Raw genomic sequence first — 22113 nt, 5'->3', positions numbered from 1 at the left:
CTTAAAAAACATTTTTATTTATTTATTTATTATTTTGGTACTGGGGATTGAATCCAGGGGTGCTTAACCACTAAGCCACATCCCCAGCCCTTTTATTTTTTATTGTGAGACAGGGTCTTGCTAAGTTGCATAACGCCTTGCTAAGTTGCTGAGGCTGACTTTGAATTTGTGATCCTTCTGCAGCAACCTACCAAGCTGCTGGGATTATAGGCAGGTGCCATTGTGCCTGGCAGTCATGAACATCTTTGAAGACTATTATTCTGCCTACCACAATCTCTAGAGTAAGAGGAATGGATCTGAGAAAGAGCAGTCACATAGGGAGGAGAACCAGCAGGAGAGTGAAATATCACAGAAGCAAAAGGAGGAGAGTTCCCGGGAGGGAGTGCTTAACAATGACTAATACTATTGGGAAGGCAAACAAGATGAGACTTGAAAAATAACCATTGGACTTAGCATCCTGGTGACAACCACCTCTAGTTGTCAGGGGAGTGTTTGATGGAGGAGCTGGTTTATGATATGGGCAATCAAAGAATAAGTGAAGAAGCAGAGACTAGAAACATAAAATATATTTCCAAAAACTGGACTGTGAAGGGGAGGATGAGGATCATAAGGTGGATAGGAGAGGGAGTGGTGATTCAAAACTCCTGGCTAAGGGAAACTTGTTGCTGTTTCTAAACAGGAAAGAGAAACAAGTTTGTATGAAGATGAAAAGGGTGGAGAGGTTGAAAGGGAGATGGGACGACTGTAAAGGGGAGCTTAGATAGGAGAGACTGTTGGGTTGACCCCTGCTCAGGCTTTGCTAGGAAGATGCTAAAATAGTGGAGAGTTTAGAAAAGTATCAAAGGTGTGGACACCCTTAATGGAACTTGAGAAAGTGCTAGTGAGGTAGGAGGGAATGTCTAAGCAACCTCAGGCAGGAAGGATATAGCCTGAAATATTAGTTTTAAGGGACATGCTTGCTTCCTGAATGTGATGGCAGAATCGCTGAATTCCAGAGTCCACTGAAAGTGCCAATGTTTAGAACAGGGCTTGGCATAGAGAAAACGCTAAACTTGTGTGTGTGTGTGGGGGGGGGGCTGGGAATTGAACCCCGGGCCTCCAGAGAATGCTAGGTAATCGCTCTCTTGCAGAGCAGTATCCCCCAACGCTTATTTTTTAAAATTCTAGGGACTCCATTTCCCTTGATGCCCTGCATCCTCTCCTACTCCAATTCCCATCATGCCTGATAGCCGCCTCGTCTGCAATTAAGTTCAATTCAGTTTACCAGTCCCAGAATTCCTAGCTGTTTCCCTACCTTGCCCTCACGCCTGTTGAATGTCAAGAACAACCAATTGGATCCGAGAGTGGGAGAATGGCAGGCCAATCGCCCAGTCATAGAGGTGGTAGAGGACGTGGCCCTACTCTGCCAGTCCCTGCTCTGTGGCTGGTTCTCTTCCAACTGGCGCCTCCGGCTGGACCCGCAGACATGGGCACCACCTGGAGGAATCCTGGGTGGGTGCGGTTTGCCCTTTGCCTCACCGGTTTAGTGCTTTCCCTTTACGCGCTACACGTGAAAGCGGCGCGCGCCCGCGACCGAGATTACCGCGCCCTCTGCGACGTCGGCACTGCCATCAGCTGTTCGCGCGTCTTCTCCTCCAGGTGCGCGTGCAAGTAGAATGCTTTGGGCCCGACGGAGTCTGGAATCCAGGTGCCCAGGGAACCGACACTTTGAAACCGAACTGCCCAGCAAATCGGGTGTGCACAGGGGCTGGGCTACCAGAGATAATAAAGTTCCAGATAAGAGAGCAGGGCACAGGGGAAAATAGTCCTGGGGACTGGGACTGGAGATCGCACGTGGATCTGGGTGCCAAAGAACAACGGTTAACGGGAAAGAGGGAGAGGTAGCGAGTAGGAACTGACGTGGTCTTGAGCGTGGCGCGAGGGGAGGGGAATGCTGGTAATGACTGCCTGGGAGAAGGAGACTAAAGATGGCTGTGCTTGAGGACCAGGGGTTTAATAGTGCGATGATGGAATACGGAAGAAGGGAGTGGGTGGCCAGGAAATTGGATGTTTGTGAGTCCAGGGCTAGGAGAATGTGCCCCAGATTTTCCATCTTGGGAAAAGGTTACGCCATCCTTGTCATCTAAAGATTATTGAAGGTCCAGGATAGAGAGGTGCCTGGAAGAGCAATGGCCAGCCCTGGGGATAAGGGAGGACAGGGGCAGTGATACGGAATCCTGACGTGGCCAAACATTCGGGAGGTCAGGAGGTCATGGACCTTTGGATCCCTCGGGTGGATGGGGAATAAAAAATTGGGGCAACCAGCCCAGGTGGCTTCTTGGAAATCACCTTTCTAGGACAAAGTCCAAGGCACTAGCTTGACACTACTAACCTGGGTCCCCACGACCACCACCACCACCAGGTGGGGCCGTGGCTTCGGGCTGGTGGAGCATGTGCTGGGAGCAGACAGCGTCCTCAATCAATCCAACAGCATATTCGGTTGCATTTTCTACACGCTACAGCTGGGGTTAGGTGAGTGGCCCCGCCCCTTCCAGCTAGGCAAACCCAGTCCCACCCAGACAGTTGACAGCCAGCTGCTCATCACTAAGCATTCTTGGGGCAAGAAGGCAGGGAGGGCACTAACAGGAGTCTTTCAATTGGTTTAGGTCAGAGGCTGACCAACCCCTAAAGACTTCCTAGGATCCTTTTTATATTTTATTTTTATAAAAATTTTTATTATTTTTAGCTATACATGACAGTAGGATATATTTTGATATATTTTACATACATAGAGTATAACTTATTATAATTTGGATCCCATTTTTGCGGCTGTACATGATCTGGAGCATCACTGGTTGTATATTCATATATGTACATAGGAAAGTTATGTCCCATTCATTCTACTGTCTTTTCTATTCCCATTATATTTTATTTTGAGAGAGGGTTTCCCTAAATTGTTTAGGGCCCCATTAATTTGCTAAGGCTGGTTTTGAACTTGTAATCTTCCTGCCTCAGCCTCTTGAGTCACTGGGATTACATGCATGCACCATGCCCCTGGATCTTTCTTTTTTTTTTTTTTAAGACATGCCCAAACTGGCCTCAAACTCACAGTCCTCCTGCCTCAGTCTCCCAGTAGCTAGGATTAAAGGCATGTGCCACTGTACCTTGCCAGAAGTTCCTTTTTGAGGAGAATCCAAAGATAACCCTTTCGTCTTGTGTAGAGCTCTGTAAGAAAATTCACTATTTGGAAACCTGGGATCATTGAACAGATAGGTAAACAAAGGTCTTAGAGGGGGTCTGCCAAAGTGTCTTGTTTAGAGACCTTTCCCCTGCAGTCTAAGGAGCACCAGAAGTCATGACAGTGTTTTAGATGTGGCCATTCCTTATTTTTTTCTGCTTTTGCAGGTTGCCTGCGGGGACGCTGGGCCTCTATCCTACTGATACTGAGTTCCTTGGTATCCCTTGCTGGTTCTGTCTACTTGGCCTGGATCCTGTTCTTCGTGCTCTATGATTTCTGCATTGTTTGCATCACCACCTATGCTGTCAACGTGGGCCTGATGTTGCTTAGTTTCCGGGAGGTTCAGGAACCCCAGAGCAAGGCCAAAGGACACTGAGGCCTCACCCCAAACCAGGCTGACCACATCTGCTTTGCTTTAGCACATGAGCCTTGCCCAAGGGGGCCATGTCTGGGTACCTAGAAAGCCCTTCATCCTCCCCCCCCCACATCCCTTCTATAACCATACACAGGAAAATGGACCAAATGTGCCTCTAGCTCTGACCCAAGGGCAGGTTTCTGCAATTGCCCAAGGATAGAAGGTTCTGAGCAATAAAATTTCTTAAATAAAGTTGGTTAAGTCTGAACCATCTGTCTGCTAGGGATACTGGTTTTGGGCTTCCCCCAGTGTTGCCTTCTCTGGAACTGGGAAGGATGAGTCAGAGGGAGAGTGGAGGGCCAGTCTGGGAAGGGTGGTTGTGGTTAGTCTCACCTCTAGTAGTGGAGTCAGCAAGGTCTGGGCACCATCAGCTCCCACCCTCAGGAAATAGGCTGGCAGCTTGTCCTTCCTGCCCACAAGTGCCAGACCTCCAAGCACATACCTGCCAAGGACAAGATGCCCTTCTGGCTCTGGGCATATGTGCTGTGAACATCTTCCTATAATCTCAGTCCCTCCAACTGCCTTATCTACCATTCCAAGCCAGTCTTGGCAGTTTTGGAGGGTCAGGGCCAGGTTGTGTTTTTGTTCTTCCTGATAAGTACTGATGACTTGCTCATATGCCAAGCACTATTTTAAGAATTTTTGTTAATGTATTTAATCATTGTAGCAATTGTAGGAAGCAGGGTTATTAGTATTTCTATCTTGGTTAGGAACCTGAGGTACACAAAGGTTGTAATTTGCCTAAGATCATACACCTAGTACCAGGAAAGAATTAGGGAGATCTCAGGGTTTTTGTTTTTTTGTTTCTTCCTGGAGGGCCTCACACATATGAGGGAAGTACAATACCACTAAACTACACCCCCAGTCCCATATCTGCTTCTGGGTTGAGGTTTCTGGTTGGCCTTAGGTAGAAGTCAGAGAAAAAAAGATGCACTCCAAATATTCTCTTCCAACTTTTCCAGCATTTGTAAGAAAAGTGGGCATCAATGTAACCTTATTTCCTGGGAAGGTAACAGGCCCAGAGAGAGATTGGGATTTGCCATAGATTCATGACCAGCAAATAGTACAGAGATCTGATCCCAAACCTACCTTTGTATAAACCGTCTCTGAAGCAGACATCGGGAGAAGGTATGTGAAGCCTACCTGGCCCTGGCCTGAGATAGGCAGGGAAGACAAAATAAAAATGGAAACTAGGAAGGTCTGTCAACCATATCCTTCGAAGCTCCAGGGGAATGTTTCTATGCTGGAAGCAAGTTTATTAGAAGCCAGGCTCTCATCAAAGCATTTTCACATTCAACAATTCTGAATATTTTTGTTTGTTTATGCCAGGGACTGAGCCCAGGGGTCTTTAACCACTGAGCCATATTCCCAGCCCTTTTAATTTTGAGACAGGATCCCACTAAGTTGCTGAGGTTGGCTTTCCTCTTGCCTTAGCCTCCCGAGTCACTGAGATTACAGGTGTGTGTCACCATGCCCAACATCAACTCTTGAGTTTTGTTTATTTTCGGTTTTTTTAATATTTTTTAGTTGTAGATGGACATAATACCTTTATTTTATTTATTTATTCTTATGTGGTGCTGAGGACTGAACTCAGGGCCTCGCACGTGCCAGGTGAACACTCTACCACTGAGCCACAACCCCAGGCCCCAATTCTGAGTTTTTCTGACAAAGGCACAGACAAGTTAACTGTTCAAGGTGACTTAAGTAGTAAGTGGAGGAACTGGGATTTGAACCCAGGAAGTCTGGCTCCATGGTTAAGTCCCAGAGAGGGGTGACTGACCAGCTCAGGGTCACACAGCCATAGCCCCAAAGCTAAGAGCTGCTGGCTACCCTCCAGCCCAGAAAAAGCTATGACTACTGACTACTAGCCAACTGGGGGCGGAGCAGAGGTGGAGCCAGGGAGACCCAGGTGGCCTCTCTGACAACCACAGTACAGGCAGCAGAGTGGCCTGGAGCAGCATGAAGCAGAGCTGGAGACCAGTACTGCTCATCCTGGGAATGGTGGTCCTTATAGAAGGTAAGCCACCCATTGGTGAGGGAGTGGGGAGTGACATGGTAGGGGTTCACAGGCCACCCTCTGCTCTTCAGCCCCTGCAATTTGGTGAGGGATCCTGTCTGGGGCAACAGTCTGCCTAAGATGATGTCAGTGTGGTTGTTTGGGCAGGGGGATATGTGACCACCTATGTCAAAATGGGTATGATTTTTTTGAGCAGGGTTAATCTGTGTCTGCAGGGACTATCATTGTGTCTCTGGGTAGTCCTGCCTATGTGTATATCTTATGCTGTCTGCCTCTCTGCTTTCAGACTTACCTCAGGCAAGTTCAGGGGCACCCCTGGCCTGGGTATTTGTCTTTCCTCCATCCCATCTTGGATCTCTCAGCTAATATGTTCAATGGGTCTATGTATGCCTGTGAAGGAGAACAGGCAAGGCAGGGACCCTTTGGTAGAACCCCTGGCAGCTCCTGGGAAGCTGGGGAGTCTGGAGTTGTTAGAATAGGGGTGGAGTGAGTCTCAATCTTTTGGGGCTCTTCCCCAATTGGACATGACGTAGGCTTCTAATCCTTCTCTTAGGCCTCCACAGCTAAAGAGACAATTAAGCTAATGCTCTCCACAAACACAGGCTGCCTCCCTGACTCAATGCTGGGGGCAGGAGTTGGGGGTTCTTAAGGCTAAAGGAAGGTTGGTCTGGTCCCAAGCTGAACCCCAGGCTCTGTTTCTCAGGCCCAGGAATGATGAGCACAGCTGAGGGAGGAGGACTAATTACTGAGTGTGCACTCTGAATGGGTTCCAATAAAAGCTGTTTCTCGGCCTCATATAAATATTTTCATTCTGGGAGGGGCTGGTGAGGTAGCCAGAGTCATAGGCAAGGACCCAGGGACTGTCCCCACTGAGCCTGAACCAGGAGGTTAGGTGCCCCCAAGCCTCACCTGTCTCTTTTTTTCCCCCAGGTCTTCAAGCAGCTCAGCGTGGTAAGCTCTGGGGAAAGATGTGGGGACATGGAGGCTGGGTCTTACTTGGGTCTGGGTCAGGCCTGGGGTGGAGGCAGGACAGGGGTCAGCAGTCTGTCTGACCCATCCTTCTCCACAGTCTGTGGGCAGCGTGGCCCTGGCCCCCCCAAGCCTCAGGAGGGCAACACAGCACCTGGTGAATGGCCCTGGCAGGCCAGTGTGAGGAGGCAGGGAGTCCACATCTGCAGTGGCTCCCTTGTGGCAGACACCTGGGTTCTCACCGCTGCCCACTGCTTTGAAAAGTGAGTCATGGTTGGGGTCAGGTAGGGTCTCTGGCTTAGGGGTGGATGATTTGTTCCCATGCCCCACAAAACTAGTCCCTGCACCTAAAATTCCATTTGATAATCTGACATATGTCAGGTACATATTCTCAAGTTAATTTTAACAACAACCTTGGGGCTGGGAATATAGCTCAGTTGGTAGAGTGCTTGCCTTGCATGCACAAGGCCCTGGGTTCAATCCTCAGCACCAAAAAAAAAAAAAAAAAAACCTTTCATGGTAGGAACTCAGAAACTCAACCTTTCATTTACAAATGACTGAGCTGGAGAGAAAAGGAATTACTGTGCTTAAAGTCATGGACTGATATCTTCCCACCTTCCACCTACCTATGGCATCACTCTCTCCTTGCACTCAATAGCCTGGGTCTTACCTTTCCTATTCCAGGGCAGCAGCGACAGAACTGAGCTCCTGGTCCATTGTCCTTGGTTCTCTGCAGCGTGAGGGGTTAAGCCCAGGGGCTGAGGAGGTGGGGGTGGCTGCCCTACAGTTGCCCAAGGCCTATAACCACTACAGCCAGGGCTCAGACCTGGCCCTGCTTCAGCTTGCCCACCCCACAGCCCACACACCCCTCTGCCTACCCCAACCTGGGCATCGCTTCCCCTTTGGAGCCTCTTGCTGGGCCACTGGCTGGGATCAAGACACCAGTGATGGTAAGTGCCGTCCTAGCCTAAAGCCCAAAGAGGCACTCTGCTATCCCAATGACACATAGTCTTATCTCCTGCCTGTCCCGGCCCCAAGTCTCCCTTGCTTCCTAGAACTCAGATTCCAGCCTTAACCCCTATCTTTTTGCCAGCTCCCAGGACCCTACGGAATTTGCGCCTGCATCTAATCAGCCGCCCCACGTGTAACTGTCTCTACAACCGGCTGCATCAGCGGCTCCTGGCTAGCCCAGCTAGGCCGGGAATGCTGTGTGGGGGTGCTCAGCCTGGGGTGCAGGGGCCCTGTCAGGTTTGAGGGGAAGGGAAAAGGAGAGGGAACCTAGCCTTGGGCTGGGGGGCTCAACCCAGAGAAGAATAGAAGGGCTGCAGTCAGAGGGTGTCTGTTCTTGTCTCCATTGCCTGACTCCAGGGAGATTCTGGAGGTCCTGTGCTGTGCCGTGAGCCTGATGGACATTGGGTTCAGGCAGGGATCATCAGCTTTGCATCAAGATGTGCTCAGGAGGACAATCCTGTGCTGCTGACCGACATAGCTGCTCACAGCTCCTGGCTGCAGGCTCGCGCTCAGGGGGCAGCCTTCCTGGCCCAGAACCCAGGGACTGTGGAGACCAGTGATGAGGATAGCTGTGTAGGTATGAGCAGAGTGTTCAGAGTGGGGATGTATGGGGATACTGAAGCTTGCATGAGGATTTCTGGGCAGCAGGTGCAAGTCACAATAAAGCAAACTTCAGTTCAGAATACAGTTGAGGGGCTGAGTTGTGGCTCAGTGGTAGAGCACTTGCCTGGCATGTGTGAGGCCCTGAGTTTGATCCCCAGCACCACATATAAATAAATAAATAAATAAAATAAAAAAGATCCATTGACAAAAATATTTTTAAAAAATACAGAATAGAGTTGAAACAACACACTACCAATGGGCCTTTAAGGCCTCTTTTGGCCCTTGGGATGGGAATAACCCCATTGGGGCTGAGAGGTATAGGATGCTTGGAGCTTTATGGGTTTGGAGTTTAGGTAAGAAAAGGGATCACTGAGATTTGAGTGGAAGTTTTTTGGGGAAGCTACAAGCTTCCGCAAAGAGATTCAGTGAGGCAGGGCACCCACTCAGACACCTGGCATTAAGTGACTGACATGCAAACTGCATGCAAAATAATTCCTGGGAAGGAAGCTATGTCTTGATGTTGAGAGAAGCCAAGTGAGCCAGGAATTCTGGAGCCAGTCCAGGCCTGGAGGAGTGCAGATGGGTTGAGCGGGGGAGTGATGAGCAGGGCCCTTCCTGGAAGACTGGGACAGAGTACTGTCAGACCATCTGGGTTAAGAGCTCAGGTTGGCTTTTGAATCCAGGAGCTCCCTACCACTGAGCTACATCTCCAGCCCTTTTGTTTTGAGGAAGAGTCTCACAAAATTGCCCAGGCTGTCCTCTTACTTGTGATCCTCTTGTCATAGCCTTCTGAGTGGCTGGGATCGCAGGCCTTCATTACCACTCCCAGCCATCCCTGACTTTTGAATCCCAAGTCTGCTACTTGCTCTTGGTTTAAGAGCTAGAAGAAAGTCACTTAACTTCTCAGGAACTTTGGTTACTTCTGGTAATGAGGGTAACAAAAGTCAATTTAAAAGGACATTGAGAGGATTTGATAGCGCATGGGAAATATTTAAGCACAGGGCCTGGCACACAGTGAACACTTAAGTCAAATGACATAATTCATCTTTTTCAGCCTGTGGATCCTTGAGGACCAATGGTCCCCAGGCAGGAGCCCCCTCCCAGTGGCCCTGGGATGCCAGGCTGAAGCACCAGGGGAGACTGGCCTGTGGCGGAGCCCTTGTGTCAGAGGAGGTGGTGCTGACCGCTGCCCACTGCTTCATTGGGTGAGCTCTTGCACCTCTCCTTTGTGCCCCTTGCCCCAGTTCTGTTACCCAGTGCTCTCAATGCTGCCTCTGCACAGGCGCCAGACCCTAGAGGAGTGGAGTGTAGGGCTAGGGGCTGAAACAGAGGAGCACAGCCTGAAGCAACTCATCCTCCATGGGGCCTATACCCACCCAGAGGGGGGCTATGATATGGCCCTCTTGCTGCTGGCCCAACCTGTGACACTAGGCCCCAAAGTGCGGCCCCTTTGCCTGCCCTACACTGATCACCACCTGCCTGATGGGGAACGTGGCTGGGTCCTGGGGATGGCCCACCAAGGAGCAGGTATGTAGAACCAGGCCATCAGGAGTTGTCCATCCAGCCTAAAGGCCAATGGGACATTCTGATTCTTTTCCCTTGTCCTGTAGGCATCAGCTCCCCCCAGATGGTACCTGTGACTCTTTTGGGGCCAAGAGCCTGCAGTCGTCTGCATGCAGCCCCTGGAAGTGATGGTATCCCCATTTTGCCAGGGATGGTGTGTACCAGTGTTGTGGGTGAGCTGCCCCACTGTGAGGTGAGACCCAGTTCATCAAACCATACCCAACAGACCCCCAGCCCTCCCTCACCCTGCAGTTTATGAACAGACCTGTCAGGCTTGGCTTCTAGCTCTAATCCCACCTGAAAGTAATCCTTTCTGCCAACTAGCCCCCAAACTGCCAGAGATCCAGTCCCTAGCCCCTTTCGCTCTTCCCCAGTTGCCTAAAGAAAAAAAGGAAGTCACCCAGTGTCACCTGACCTCACAGGGCCTGTCTGGAGCACCACTGGTGCACAAGGTGAGGGGCACATGGTTCCTGGCTGGTCTACATAGCTTTGGGGATGCCTGCCAAGGCCCTGCACAGCCTGCGGTCTTCACAGCACTCCCTGCCTATGAGGACTGGATCAGCAGTTTGGACTGGCAGGTCTACTTCGCTGAGGAGCCAGAGCCTGAGATTGAGGCTGGAAGCTGCCTAGCCAACTGGAGTATGTGACCCCGAGGGTTTCCTGATGAACTGCCTTTCTCTAGACTCCTCTCTCAATCTAGGGAGAGCACTATTCTAACCCACCTGTAGCTGACCTGGATGGGGAAGAGCACTGGACAAACCCATGTGGATGCTAGGGAGTAGGCCTCTTAACCTCTTTGAACCTCAGTATCCTCATCTGCCACAGGAACCAAGACAGACACTACTCTTTTAAGGGAGGGAACTAAGTTGTGAGGATGAAGCCAACCCCACCCTACTTTTTCACCTTGACAGGTCAACCAGCCAGCTGTTGACAGGTGACTCTCTAGGCTGTTCACAGGACGCGAGAAAATTGAGGCAACTCCCACATCAACTCCTCTGCCCCAGCCTCCACGCCATGTGTAGTTCCAGTCCCTGAGGCAGCCCAACAGCTCATCTGGCTATGGGAAGAGCCTGCCCAAAATCAGAAGATGCTCCCACTCTCTGCCCTGCAGGACAGAGATGTCACCTGTGGGTCTTCCCACACTCAGCTCTGCTGTCCAATGCAGGCATCCCCAGTTCTCCCTATACTTCATTCTCTCAGATACAATCACACCAGTCATCTCTTTTGAAATTTTCTTTTTTGGGGGGGAGCAATTTTCCATTTTTTAAACTTAAATAAATTGTTACAAAATAGACTTTAGAAAATAAGTTACAAACTGTAGCAAAAGGCTCCCCTTCCACAGGCAACATTCCCACTCCTGGTGCTCTGAGTCTGCCACTCCCCAGTGTTGGAATCTAGCTGGTGAGGGTGGCTCAGCACCTTGGCAGAGCCTGGCACCAGGAAGAGCATGGTGACAAAAGCTGGGGGAAGAAGGTCCTTCAAGGGCAGGGACATGAGGAATGACCTTTCCCCTTCTTGGGAAAGAAGCCAGATGTGGGTCCTCTTCACAGGGAGAGGAGAAAAGAGATGGGGATGCCCAAGCTACTCCTGAGCAAAACAAGGAGATCAAGCCCCTCTCTGCCTGCACCCCCGCTCCCTCCAGTGTTCTGATCTTTGGAGACTTGAAATTCAGAGGGAGAAGCTGAGGTCTGCAGGCCACTGGGGTGAAGGGTCCAGAAGTTGGGTTGTGGGAGTGGGTGGAGGGGGCAATGACAAATCCCCTCTGCCTGTTGCTGGTGCCACTGGGGCTCCTGGGAAGAGAAAGAGAGGAAGTCACCAACTTGAGGGGGCAGATGCCACATGTCCCCAGGCTGCAGGCCATTCCTACCTGCCCATGGTCCCAGAGGTCCATATGAAAGCCCAGAAATTCTAGGATTCCCAATTATTTTCCCAACTGGCACTCACTCCATTTCCCTTGAAATCATAAGAAATCTTTTATATTGAGAGTCATCCCTTTTGCTTCCAGTGGATTGTCACCCACCATCCTCTCCCCTGATAAGCTCTGGTGAAGGGCCTACCATCTTAGGATACCCACCCTTGGTGGCCACTAGATGGAATGGGTCCTCCTCTCTAGAGGAGGAGGAGGAGGGATAGAGCCCAGGGCTTGCTGAAGGAAGAGGCTGTCCCACTCTTCCACAGCTTCATCCTTCAACAGGCTGGGTGGAGGCGAGTCTACACTGAGATCCCCTCGATAGAGGATGAGAGATAGGGGCTAATAACTGCTATTACTATAGCTAAGCCAGGCTTCAAAGAAATAATTATCTGTGACTCAGTCCTCCAAGTTAAGGCATGCAGGGGGTGGGGGGTTGCAGGTGGAAAGGGTGGTTTGGTTAGATCCTAAAAAGATGGCCAGCAGAGGGAGAACATAAGAGTTGACTAAAGAAAGAAAAAGAGATGTGGGAGCAAAGGTCCTAGGAAAGGATTAGAGGCCTAGTTTCCAAGAAAAAAGAGCAAAGACAAGATATAGGGAAAGAGGGACAAGGAACTGCGTACTGACCAGTGACCCAGTTTCCACAGCCAAGTCAGTAGTGAAATCATAAAGCAGTCAAAGCAGAGGCAGTCACTGACTGAGGGGGCTGATCCCACACCTCACCCAGGCCTGTAGGCCATTACCCCCACACCCACCCTATATGAGAACACAGGAATCCTGGCATTCCCAATAATTCCCCACCCATGCCCATTTTGAGAAAGAAAAAAACCTACACAAAATCAATGACTTCACTTTTTTTTTTCTTCTGAAAATAATTACTGGCTGAATCAGGAGGGTTTCCATATATAATAGTCAAGAAATATTCAGCTATTCCCTCCCTTACCAATGAAACAAAAAGGAATTCCTCTTTGACTATATAACACAGGAGCCTACACAGCTACCTGCCCCAACCCACTACACTATTTATCTGACCATGGTTTGGTATTAACGTTTTCATTTTACAAACAAGGAAGCTGAGTCCCTGAGAGGTTGAATGATGAGCTCCAGGTATCACTTTAGGGGAAAGTGGGGCTTACATGTAAATTCTAGTTAACAAAGCATGTGTGCTTCCCCTATGGTGCCTCTAAAATAGCTAGGGCTGCCTTTCAGCTGGCCCACTCTCTATCCTACACCCCAAAGAGCTTGTTCTTATTTGAAGTGTCAATCGGATTTCAAAATGAGTTTAACCCATACATTTATGTGAGCCCAGGATCCACCCTACATTATTTCAGTAATAGTTGCATTTCCCCTTAGAGTCTACCCCTAAGACACTCTCAGGCCACGAAGCCTGAAAGATGCCTCAGCTCACCTCTGGGATGAAGCATATAGCAAAGACCTCGTCCAGTCAGCTTATCACTTCTCCTTGACAACAGGGATTGGTTCAGATCTCAGTTGCTCAAAAGGCAGCATCCTTGAACTAGTTTTCTTCACTTTAGGTCCCTCACCCACTTAAAGTATATGTAGCTCTCTCATTCCTTATCCCACACCTATCTTAGGGCCTGGTTTTACCTTCCTCTAATGTCCACCCTCTTTCTGTGACCCTTCAATCCTCTACCCAAGCCCATTCATGCCCGCTTACCAGATCTGGCCACTGTCCATTCTTCTTGGTGTTGCTGCTGATGCTGCAGGAAGCTGATTCGGCGGCGGAAGTGGCGGGGACAATGGGGGCAGGTGAAAGGTCCCTCACGAGGTGCATGGACCCGCCCATGGCCCTCTAGCCGGGCAGCTGTCCGGAAGGCCTTGCCACAGATGTTGCAGCGGTGGCGTTTGGGGTCTGTGTGGGTCCTGCCATGGTTCTTAAGAGACAGCAGGTTAGGTAGAAGTTTAGGGCACAGGGAGCAGGGATACAGTCCAGTGGTGTGGGCCTTCTGGTGGTTCAGCAGGCTCCCAGCATGGCGGTAGGAACGCCCACACTGGGCACAGCGGAAAGGACGCTCCTTGTCTTCAGCTGCTATGGAATTTACTCCTTGCCCTCCACTAACTTGCTCAGCAGTCTCTTCTGGAGCCCTGGGGTGTTCTGAAGTGGCCTCCTGAGCTTTCTCTTGACCAGGGAGACCTGCTTTGTCCTCTATGATCCCAGCTTGGGGACCTCTGGCCTCCTCTATCTGACTTGGCATCTGACTGTAGCCCTTGGCATGAGTCTGCAGATGGGTGACCAGTTCATGGTGGCACTGAAAGGCCTTGCCACAGTCAGGGCAGGCAAAAGCCTGAGCAGCTATGTGGTTGTGGCTGTGACTCTTAGTGGCTACAGGGTTTAAGAAATTCTTGGAGCAAAGCAGGCAATAGTGGCGATCTGTCTTGTGGGTATTATGGTTCAAAAGGCCATCTGATTGGCAAAAGGTCTTACCACATTGGCTACAAGTATAGGAATGGCTCTCTGGCTGGAACTGAGAGCTGCTGTCTCCATTGTCCCAGCTATCCACATGACTCAGACTAGGTCCATTGGACTGACTGTCAGGAAGATGGCAAGGACTACTGGGGACATTGTCTTCTGGCTTAGTTAACAGCTGACCCTGAAGAACCCAATCTCCACTGTGATTCATTAATTTCCTATCTCCTTGCCACCCATCTGCCTTCCCCATGCCCCATGACAGTAGCTCTGCAGCATCTGAACCTTCTGCCCTGATGGGGCTCTGACTGTGTTCCCCTGGTCTTATGGCTCCATCTTCTACCTGGGGTACTGACTCAATACTACCTGATCTGTCTTTAAGTCCCAGATCATTGGCCAGGTTCTCTTCATTGCCTTCTGTACCACTTGGTTCTCCATGGCCATTGGCCAGCTCCTGTTTAGTCTTTTCCTCATGCTCCCTCAGGTGCCGCTCTAGAGATCCCCGGCCAGGAAAGCCCCGGCCACAGAGAGCACAGCGTACAGCTGCCCGCCGGGACCGGCCTGCCCGCCGCCGCCGACTGTCAGAATGCAGCCTCTGATGGTCCTTAAGGGCCATGCGGTTTGAGTAAGTCTTGGGGCAAGTAGGACAGCTGTATTGGCCTGTCTCATGGCTGCGCCGGTGGTTCAGGAGGCTGCCTGCATGGCGGTAGGTCCGTCCACACTGACCACATCGGAAGGGACGATCTTCTCGAGTCATCTTTTGGGCACCCCCACGCCGCTCAAAATGGACTCGCTGGTGACTAGCCAGCTGTTTCCTCAAGCGAAAGGCCTTCCCACATTCGCTGCAACGGAAACGCCGAGGGTCTGCATGGATGCGCCGGTGGTTCTTGAGAGACATGAGGTTTGAAAAGCCCTTGGAGCAAGCCTGGCAGCCAAAGTGGCCAGTCTGATGGCTCTGCCGGTGATTGATGAGGCTACCAGCATGTTTGTATGAACGGCCACACACCTCACAGCTGAAGGGCCGCTCAGAGCTGGCCTCTGTCTGACAGCCCTTCTCTGCCGTCTCCAACCTTGGCTCTATCTCCTCCCCCTTCACAGTGGTCTCTTCCCATGCCTCTTCCTTCACTCTAGCCACCTCCTCCAAGGGCTCCACTTTAAGTTCTTCCTGGAGCTTTCCGACTTCTGCCTGCTCTGGCACCTTCTCTGCCACATTCTGGGGCTCACTACTGCCTCCTGCCTCTGGGATGGGTCCCACTTGAGGTTCAGAGCCTTTGCAGCGAGGGTGGTTCCGCAGATGATTACGGTAGGCAGCCAGGTTGGGGTAGCAGCGGGAGCAAACAGGACAGATGAAGTCCCCAGTCTGGTGGATCTTGCGGTGGTTCACTAGGCTGCCCCCATGGCGATAAGTCTTGCCACACTGGTTGCAGCGAAAGGGACGGGGTTGGACCTCCAGAAAACTTTCATCAACCTGCATGCAAAGGTTGTCTGCAACTGTGCCACCTACTTCCTCTTCAGACTTTGTGTCCCCACCCTCTCCAGAAACAGAGGTCACTATGCCCTCAAAGACACTGTCAGCAACCACCTCTGTGGCATCGTCTAACATTTCCAAGCAGCTGGAAGCCTTGTCTGTGGTGTTTTCTGAATTCTGACTTTGGTGGTGACGTTCTAGGCTCCCCAGGTCATCATAGGTCTGACCACAGCAGCCACAGATGTGCCCATAACCTGCTCCATCCAATGCTTCCACCTCTCTCTGCAGCTGATTCAGCAGCTCTGCTTCTGAGAGTTGCAGTGGAGGGGATTGGGTGGAGGCCGCCTCTACAGCTCCTTCTTCTTCCCCCTCCTCCTCTGAGCCCTCAGTCATACCAGAGGAATTGTGAGCCTGGCGCCGGTGAAGCCTGTAGCCAGCTCGCCCAGGGAAGATCATACCACAGAGGCAGCAGAGGAAGGGCTGTGCTGAGACTACCTCCCCCGGCCCATGGTTCTGGAAGTGACTGCGTAGGGCAGGCAGAGAGTCAAACTCCTTCGGGCACAGTGAGCACTGATAGATGCCTGGTGGATGGCAGGGCCTATGGCTTAGCAGGCCAGTGGCATGGGGGAAAGAGCGCCCACAGTCAGAACATGTGTGAGTGACCTCAGATTGCCAGCTGGTGACAGTTTCAGAAGAGTGGGAAGAGGAATTAGGCTGCTCAGTAGTCGGTTTCTGGTCTTTGTCCATCCCAGGAAGGCCAATACAGAAGTGAGTCCCGCTGCCTTCCTCATTATCTGGGATGCCCAAATTGTCAAGAAAACAAGACTCCTTCCTTTCTAGTCCATTCTCAGTGTCTCTGCTCTCTTTATTACAGGCCTCATTCCTCTCAAGCTCACATTTGTCACCTTCAGATTCAGCCTGTGAACAGTCCCCATCACTTTCCAAGTTGCCTTCAGTCCTACAAGGACTTTCTCCTAAAGGTCCTTGGGGATGATCCAAGCCCCCATTGTCTTCCAACTCCTGGACCCACGTTCCCCCTGGTGGGAGTTTGGCTTCTCCCATACTGGCACCCCGCTTTCGATGCCGCCTGCTCCGCCGTCGGCTATGGCGTCGCAAATGGTTCTTCATGGCAGACATGGTATGGAAGTGTTTGGCACAGGCCCCACAACTAAAGTCCCCTGTCTGGTGGGTCTGCCTGTGGTTGATAAGGCTGCCCGAGTGGCGATAGCTCTTCCCACAGTCTCGGCAGGCAAATGCCCGAGGAGGTGACATTGTGGCCTCTGTCCTATTTTCCACTTCCCCTGCCCTATGGGTCAGGACATGATGTTCAAGACTGTCAAGATCTTCAAAGAACATCCCACAGATGCTACATATCTGTGGTGATGTCCCATCTGCTACTGGGGGGATATCAGTGGCCTCTTCTTCATGTTTGCATAAGTGCTCCTGATCTGTGTGTAAGGCTGCCCCCGCTCCCACTGGGTCAGGTGGGAGTTCCACCTTGAGGTGGCTGGGGGGACCCTCAGTCCTTGGGTCTGCATTTCGGCGAGCAGCCTTGCAATGTACCCGTACATGGTTTCGCAGGGCCATTAGGTTGGGGTACTTGCGGGGACATAGTGAGCACTGGTACTCTCCTGTTCGATGGCTGTGTCGGTGGTTCACCAGGCTTCCTCGGTGGCGGTAAGCCCGACCACATTCATTGCACTTATAGGGGCGATGGTCTAGAGTGGTGGTAGGGACCCCATCTTCTCTGTGGGTGGTTTCAGTCAACAGCAAAGGAGCTGGTGGTACTGATGACTGCCCATCTTCCCCAGCTCCTTGCCGAGGTCTATGATGAGCCCGCACATGGTTTTTGAGAGCAGCTGCATTGAACAGCTGTTTGGAACAGACTGAGCAGGGGTAGACACCTGTCTGATGGCTCTTTCGATGGTTGATGAGACTCCCAGCATGCCGGTATGTACGGCCACAGTCCCCACAGCGGAAAGGCCGGTATTCTTCCAGGCCACTGTCTTCCAGCTCCCCAGAAGTGCTGAGCTCCCCAGAGCCATTCAGCATCTGTATACTAGGTAGCTGGTCCTGGCTGCTCTCATCTGTGTGACCATTGGTAGTGGGCATCCCTTTCTCTTCCCACGGTTGCTCCTGCCTTTCAACCTCATGGGACTGCTGGTGCTCCAACAGATCCCGGGGAAGCCGGAAGGCACGAGGGCAATAAGGACAGTGGTAAGGCCGATATTGGGCATGTAGTCGGGAATGGTTCTTCAGAGCCATGAGGTTAGAGAACTCCTTGAAGCAGATGGCACAAGGATAAACACCCAGGGTGTGGCTCTGGCGATGATTGGTGAGGCTACCAGCATGCTTGTAGGTCTTGCCACACTGACTGCACTTGTATCGCCGTTCCTCCTCGGCAGGAGGAGACTGGGTGAGCTCTTGTCCCCCAGTGAAGTTCACTACTGATTCAGCCAAATACTGTTCCAAATTGCTAAGGAGGCTGCTTGCTGGGGTGGGGAGAGGTGGGGTTCTGGCAGAATTGGTGGTGGACCCCCAGACCTCTGCAATCTCCTCAGCATCTGGTTGATTTTCCCAGCCTTCCCTTTGTCTGGTAGGCAGATCTTCCCAAGTGCCAGAGGTTGCCCTAGGGTCAGATCCAGACTCACAACCAGGTGTGTCTTTTGTATGTTTTGTCTGGTTTCCCCAGCCTTCCCCAGGGCCAAGCTTCTGGCCCCAGGAGTCAGTGGACACGGTCTCACTCTGGACATGTGGAGTGGCTTCTTTGCGGGGGGGCCTGCGCCTGCGCCGGCCTTCAGGAGCATGAGTCCTCAAGTGGCTCTTGAGGGCCATGGGATTAGTAAAGTCCTTGCCACAGGTGGTACAAGGGAAAAGGCCAGTCTCGTGGGTTCGGCGGTGGTTGACCAGGCTCCCGGGGTGACGGTAGCCCCGCCCACACTGCTGACAGCGATAGGGACGAGGGATGCTGTCAACTTCCTCACTATCCTGGTTGGGAGATGGATGGAGCAGTTCTCGGTGCCGTGACAGTTCTGGGATACTAGGAAAGTGACGCTGACAGTCAGAGCAGCTAAGTGAGAGAGGCGTGTCCTCCATGGGTCAATGTGACAGAAACCTGGAGGTTCAGGAGGAACAGACAGGTGGCAGCAGCATCTTCTTCTGGTGGAGGAGCCAAGGCCTAGGAACAGGGGGTCGTTATCAAAAAAAGGCCTGAATTAACTTTGACTCTTGTTTCTATGAGCCACACATTCACTAGAGGTCACTGAGAGGTTACCTAACCATCAATGCCCAGTGATCTACTTTCTACTAGATCTAACCTGGGAGCACCATCATTTAAGGCCTATGCACAGCTCCCCAAATATGGGAGTTCCTCTAGGCTTAAGTCATACCTAAAAGATAAAGGAATAGAAGTCTAGAGAGTAACTCACTTCTGATCACAAACCTAATATCATGTCTTTCAGGCCAGATTCAAAAGGTTTACTGTTCCCAATCTTATATTCTCTATAATTCTGTGAAAACAAAAAACTTCTATGACACCTGAAAAAGGAAACTAGAATTATTCCTAGGCTTCAGAATAAGAAAGTCAAACCCTTTCTCCTTTATCCTTCAACTAAATAAAGTAACCTGGAAGCACTGAAAAAAACGGCTACTTTCTCCATCAATAACTAATAAAAATATTTTAAAAAAGAAGTCATCTACAGAGAAGGGACTGGTTTGTTCCCTCCACTCATTCCAAGTCCTTTCAGTGTCTCAAGGTCTTCTTTCCAAAAACTCTCTTGCCTACTTTTACGTACTTCCCCCAAACCCCAACTATCTTCCATTTTGGGGGAAAAAAAATCCCATCTCTTTTGACACTTTGAATTTCATTTCATCTCCTATTTTCTAGTCCGAGTCGCCTTACTTTACTCTCACCATCCTTTCTCATTTTTTCTTCTACTACTTTTCAATACTGATGACAGTAACTCATGCTGAACATTACCATGTGCTAGGCACTGTAAATATATTCACTGTGTCACTAAATCCTGACAACACTGCAATGCCAGTTAACCCAGCTTACACATGAGAAACACACTGACTGAGGCAGTCTTCACCTTAAAGCTCTTGTTTTCTTAGTAATAGCCCCTCCTGCCTCCTAGTCATCTTGGCCTTTTCCAATTCTGACTATTCACTCCCATGGGACACCAATAGAATTCATCTCCGACTTTAAACCCTTTCACTGAATCTGCCCCCAGAATTCTCACTTCCCAAAGCTCCTTCTCTCAAGAGTCCCCTTCCCTAATCAACCACCAACGAGGTCCTCTATCGTCACTCATCTCTTCTGCCAATTTCCTCTTAGGACCCCTACCTTGCACCGCCGACCCCTTCCCGTTCCCGCCGCGGGCGCGTCCGTTGGGAACCGCGAACGAGAGCGCGCCTGCGCACTGGGACCCTTACCCTAACTGCAGCCGCGCGCCCCAGGGGGTGGCTTTGGGGGGGTCTCGCGCTCCTACACACGAACAGTCAGCCAGGGTTCCCGGAAATGGGGAAGCACAGTGCAAGAAGAAAAGACGGAGGTGAAGGAAGAGGAAGGTAGAGAGAAGAGGGCACAGCTGGTATGATCCAGAACTCTACCCCCCACCTCCGCGGACACTTCCTATTGTTACTAGGAAACAGGAAGTGTCCTAGATGCAAAATCTTCCCCGTGAAACTTCCGCTTCTGGAACACTTCCTGTCCCGCCTCCAGGCTGCAGTTCTACACAAACACACTTCCGGTGCCAGGTTCTGGCTGGGCGTGACTCTGGCTCCGCCCACGCAGGTCACAACGCTGTTTTCCTTCTCACTACCTTAGCTACGACTAGGTCCAGAGCGGCAAAATCGTTCCGATGCATACTGAATAAGTGCGAGTTTGGGGGGGAATTCTTCAGGCCTGGCCACAGTACTATGGTGACACTTTTTGTGGGACTCCCAAGACAGATGGGGAAAGCTTCATTAAATTCACTCCTTGCTATTAAAGGAAATGTGAAGTAGAGGGTTTAGATACCACAAAACTTTATCATGGCCTTTCTGTCCTCCTATCTTCTAACTCTTGGAGACACTTCCGGTGACCTGGCCAATTCATACAGTCGGCCGGGCGTCCCCTTGCTTTCTTGCTCAGAGACCCTTAGCAAGATGTTTCCGCCACCATAGGCTGGAGGTGCTTGCGTAAACTTTTCCTTCTCTTAAGCGGGGAAAGCTCTCTCTCACTTCCGCTCTCTGGTCTGCTGGCCCCGCCTCCCTGCCCCCCGCTGGGTCCTAGCGCCTTCCCCTTTCTGGTGGTGTTCTGGGCTTTGGTGCGTGAAGCCGACGCAGATGCCACGGAGCCAGTCCAAGTCGGATCAGGTAGGAGACGCCTGCGGGAAGTCGCCAAGACCCCGGGCAGCCCTAGCACGGATGCGGTCAAATCTGGCCTCAGTTTTCCTGTGGGCACCGGAGGACTGGGGTTGGCCCAACGCGAGCAGCGCGGGCGGGGCGGGCGGCAAGCGGCCCCAGGCGGGCTCCGGGCCCAGCAGGTCCTAGAACCCGCCGGCTGTCCCCGCGGGCCGGCTACTACGGACTCCCGGGCTCGGCCAACGCGGCTGCCGGCCTTGCGCGGTGTGGGCCCAGGGGTCCTAGAGCCCGCCATGTTGAGGGCTTTTGTCTTAGCTGCGCGGCCCGCCAAGTAAGGTCCCTAGCGCCTGTGGCCCCCCTCCCAGGCGGAGGCCCTGACCGCCCCTCCCGCGGTCCTAAAGAACGCCATTTACGGGGCTTTGTCCCGCTTTTGGCCCTCCTTCCATTCATTTGTTCATTCCTTCATTCTTCGTTTACTTTTTCTTATCACGTCTCCAAGGCCACGTTTTCCTAGGGTTCATTCCGAAACGAGTCAGCCCGGGGCCCTGCCCTGCGGGGGCTGCCTGTCTGATGAAGGTACCAACGCAGATAGTTATAGGGATTGAGGAGCACAAGGTTTCTGCATCTTTTGGCCACTCCTCAGGTCGTCTAGTAGGCTCTAATGCCCTTCAACTCCCTTATACCTCAGCTGTCGCATTTTAGCAATGCCGAGATAGGCCGAGAGCGCTGTGGATCCTTTACTTCTAATGTCCACTAGGTGTTATTGGGAGCATTGGAGAGGGAGTATTTGAGTGATGCAAATGAGTTTTCCCTTGGGAGAAGGGGAGCATGGGCTTCTTGACAGAGGGGATTGCATATAGAAGGGCGAAGTTTGAGAACAATTTTGGCCGGAGCTTTGGTCGCTGACCTGAGCGGGTCACTGCCACTGAAACTGAGGCTGGAAAAGTAGAGTGGGATCAGATTGTGAAGGTTTTAGGCCTAGCTATGATTAATGCTCACCTCTCCACAGTTGCATCAACTCACCAGATCTCTCCTGGCCTGAGAGGTTTATGTGATGACTACTTTCTTAAAGATGGGGAGACTTAAATGCCTCCTTTTTCACCTCATCCCAGCTTCCAGACTAAGCTTTTGGGGGAATTCAATCTCTGCATATCTTCTGATTACAGG

At 51.3% G+C, this 22113-nt stretch overlaps 4 protein-coding genes across 13 annotated transcripts in view; 3 read left to right on the top strand and 1 right to left on the bottom strand.

The window, feature by feature from the left end:
- Window positions 1-1443: 1443 nt before the first annotated feature.
- Window positions 1444-3840, top strand: Vkorc1 (vitamin K epoxide reductase complex subunit 1). Of its 2 annotated transcripts, XM_046454359.2 has the most exons (3): window positions 1449-1638; window positions 2402-2511; window positions 3385-3840. In XM_046454359.2, the coding sequence occupies exons 1-3, from the start codon at window positions 1466-1468 to the stop codon at window positions 3591-3593; spliced, it is 492 nt and encodes a 163-aa protein (XP_046310315.1). In that variant the 5' UTR covers window positions 1449-1465; the 3' UTR covers window positions 3594-3840. The 2 variants fall into 2 exon arrangements, with proteins under 2 accessions (XP_046310316.1, XP_046310315.1); XM_046454360.2 differs by lacking the exon at window positions 2402-2511 and having other exon boundaries at window positions 1444-1638.
- A 136-nt stretch (window positions 3841-3976) lies between these two features.
- Window positions 3977-11089, top strand: Prss53 (serine protease 53). The gene is made up of 11 exons (XM_046454400.2): window positions 3977-5649; window positions 6580-6600; window positions 6719-6881; window positions 7303-7568; window positions 7712-7866; window positions 7987-8206; window positions 9287-9437; window positions 9515-9759; window positions 9843-9988; window positions 10218-10434; window positions 10707-11089. Exons 1-11 carry the CDS (start codon window positions 5592-5594, stop codon window positions 10724-10726), a joined length of 1662 nt encoding a protein of 553 aa, XP_046310356.1. The 5' UTR covers window positions 3977-5591; the 3' UTR covers window positions 10727-11089.
- Window positions 11014-20790, bottom strand: Znf646 (zinc finger protein 646). Of its 3 annotated transcripts, none has more exons than XM_046454391.2 (3): window positions 20621-20790; window positions 13383-18778; window positions 11014-11585 (listed from the first exon to the last, which is right to left on the bottom strand). In XM_046454391.2, the coding sequence occupies exons 2-3, from the start codon at window positions 18694-18696 to the stop codon at window positions 11464-11466; spliced, it is 5436 nt and encodes a 1811-aa protein (XP_046310347.1). In that variant the 5' UTR covers window positions 18697-18778; window positions 20621-20790; the 3' UTR covers window positions 11014-11463. The 3 variants fall into 3 exon arrangements, with proteins under 3 accessions (XP_046310347.1, XP_046310346.1, XP_046310345.1); XM_046454390.2 differs by lacking the exon at window positions 20621-20790 and adding an exon at window positions 19946-20391; XM_046454389.2 differs by lacking the exon at window positions 20621-20790 and adding an exon at window positions 20035-20391.
- Window positions 20753-22113, top strand: part of Znf668 (zinc finger protein 668) — a 23498-nt gene continuing 22137 nt past the window's right edge. For 2 of the 7 annotated variants that reach the window (XM_046454393.2, XM_046454396.2), the window contains exon 1: window positions 20753-20958. Coding sequence is in view for 2 of the 7 variants with exons in the window: in XM_046454392.2 (XP_046310348.1) it covers window positions 22033-22112 (80 nt within the window). In the remaining 5 variants the exon portion in view is untranslated. Of the gene's footprint in view, window positions 20959-21131; window positions 21523-21955; window position 22113 lie in introns of those variants that run through there. The other 5 variants (XM_046454392.2, XM_058582669.1, XM_046454394.2 and 2 more) reach the window with 5 other exon arrangements.

Source organism: Marmota monax, unplaced genomic scaffold (assembly GCF_021218885.2).
Source record: "Marmota monax isolate L192 unplaced genomic scaffold, Marmota_monax_Labrador192_F-V1.1 WCK01_AAM20220418_F8-fsc00086, whole genome shotgun sequence".
In the NCBI taxonomy this organism is placed as follows: domain Eukaryota; kingdom Metazoa; phylum Chordata; class Mammalia; order Rodentia; family Sciuridae; genus Marmota; species Marmota monax.
This window is presented reverse-complemented; position numbering and strand designations above follow the sequence as displayed.

Bases quoted from the DNA above. Each gene is read 5' to 3' on its own strand.
- Vkorc1 (XM_046454359.2), top strand. From the start codon at position 1,466: ATGGGCACCACCTGGAGGAATCCTGGGTGGGTGCGGTTTGCCCTTTGC. The intron at 1,639-2,401 runs GTGCGCGTGCAA...CACCACCACCAG, and splicing joins TCGCGCGTCTTCTCCTCCAG to GTGGGGCCGTGGCTTCGGGC. The intron at 2,512-3,384 runs GTGAGTGGCCCC...CTGCTTTTGCAG, and splicing joins CACGCTACAGCTGGGGTTAG to GTTGCCTGCGGGGACGCTGG.
- Prss53 (XM_046454400.2), top strand. From the start codon at position 5,592: ATGAAGCAGAGCTGGAGACCAGTACTGCTCATCCTGGGAATGGTGGTC. The intron at 9,760-9,842 runs GTATGTAGAACC...CTTGTCCTGTAG, and splicing joins GATGGCCCACCAAGGAGCAG to GCATCAGCTCCCCCCAGATG. The intron at 10,435-10,706 runs GTATGTGACCCC...TCACCTTGACAG, and splicing joins AAGCTGCCTAGCCAACTGGA to GTCAACCAGCCAGCTGTTGA.
- Znf646 (XM_046454391.2), bottom strand. From the start codon at position 18,696: ATGGAGGACACGCCTCTCTCACTTAGCTGCTCTGACTGTCAGCGTCAC. The intron at 11,586-13,382 runs GTAAGCGGGCAT...TTCTCTTCCCAG, and splicing joins ATGGACAGTGGCCAGATCTG to GAGCCCCAGTGGCACCAGCA.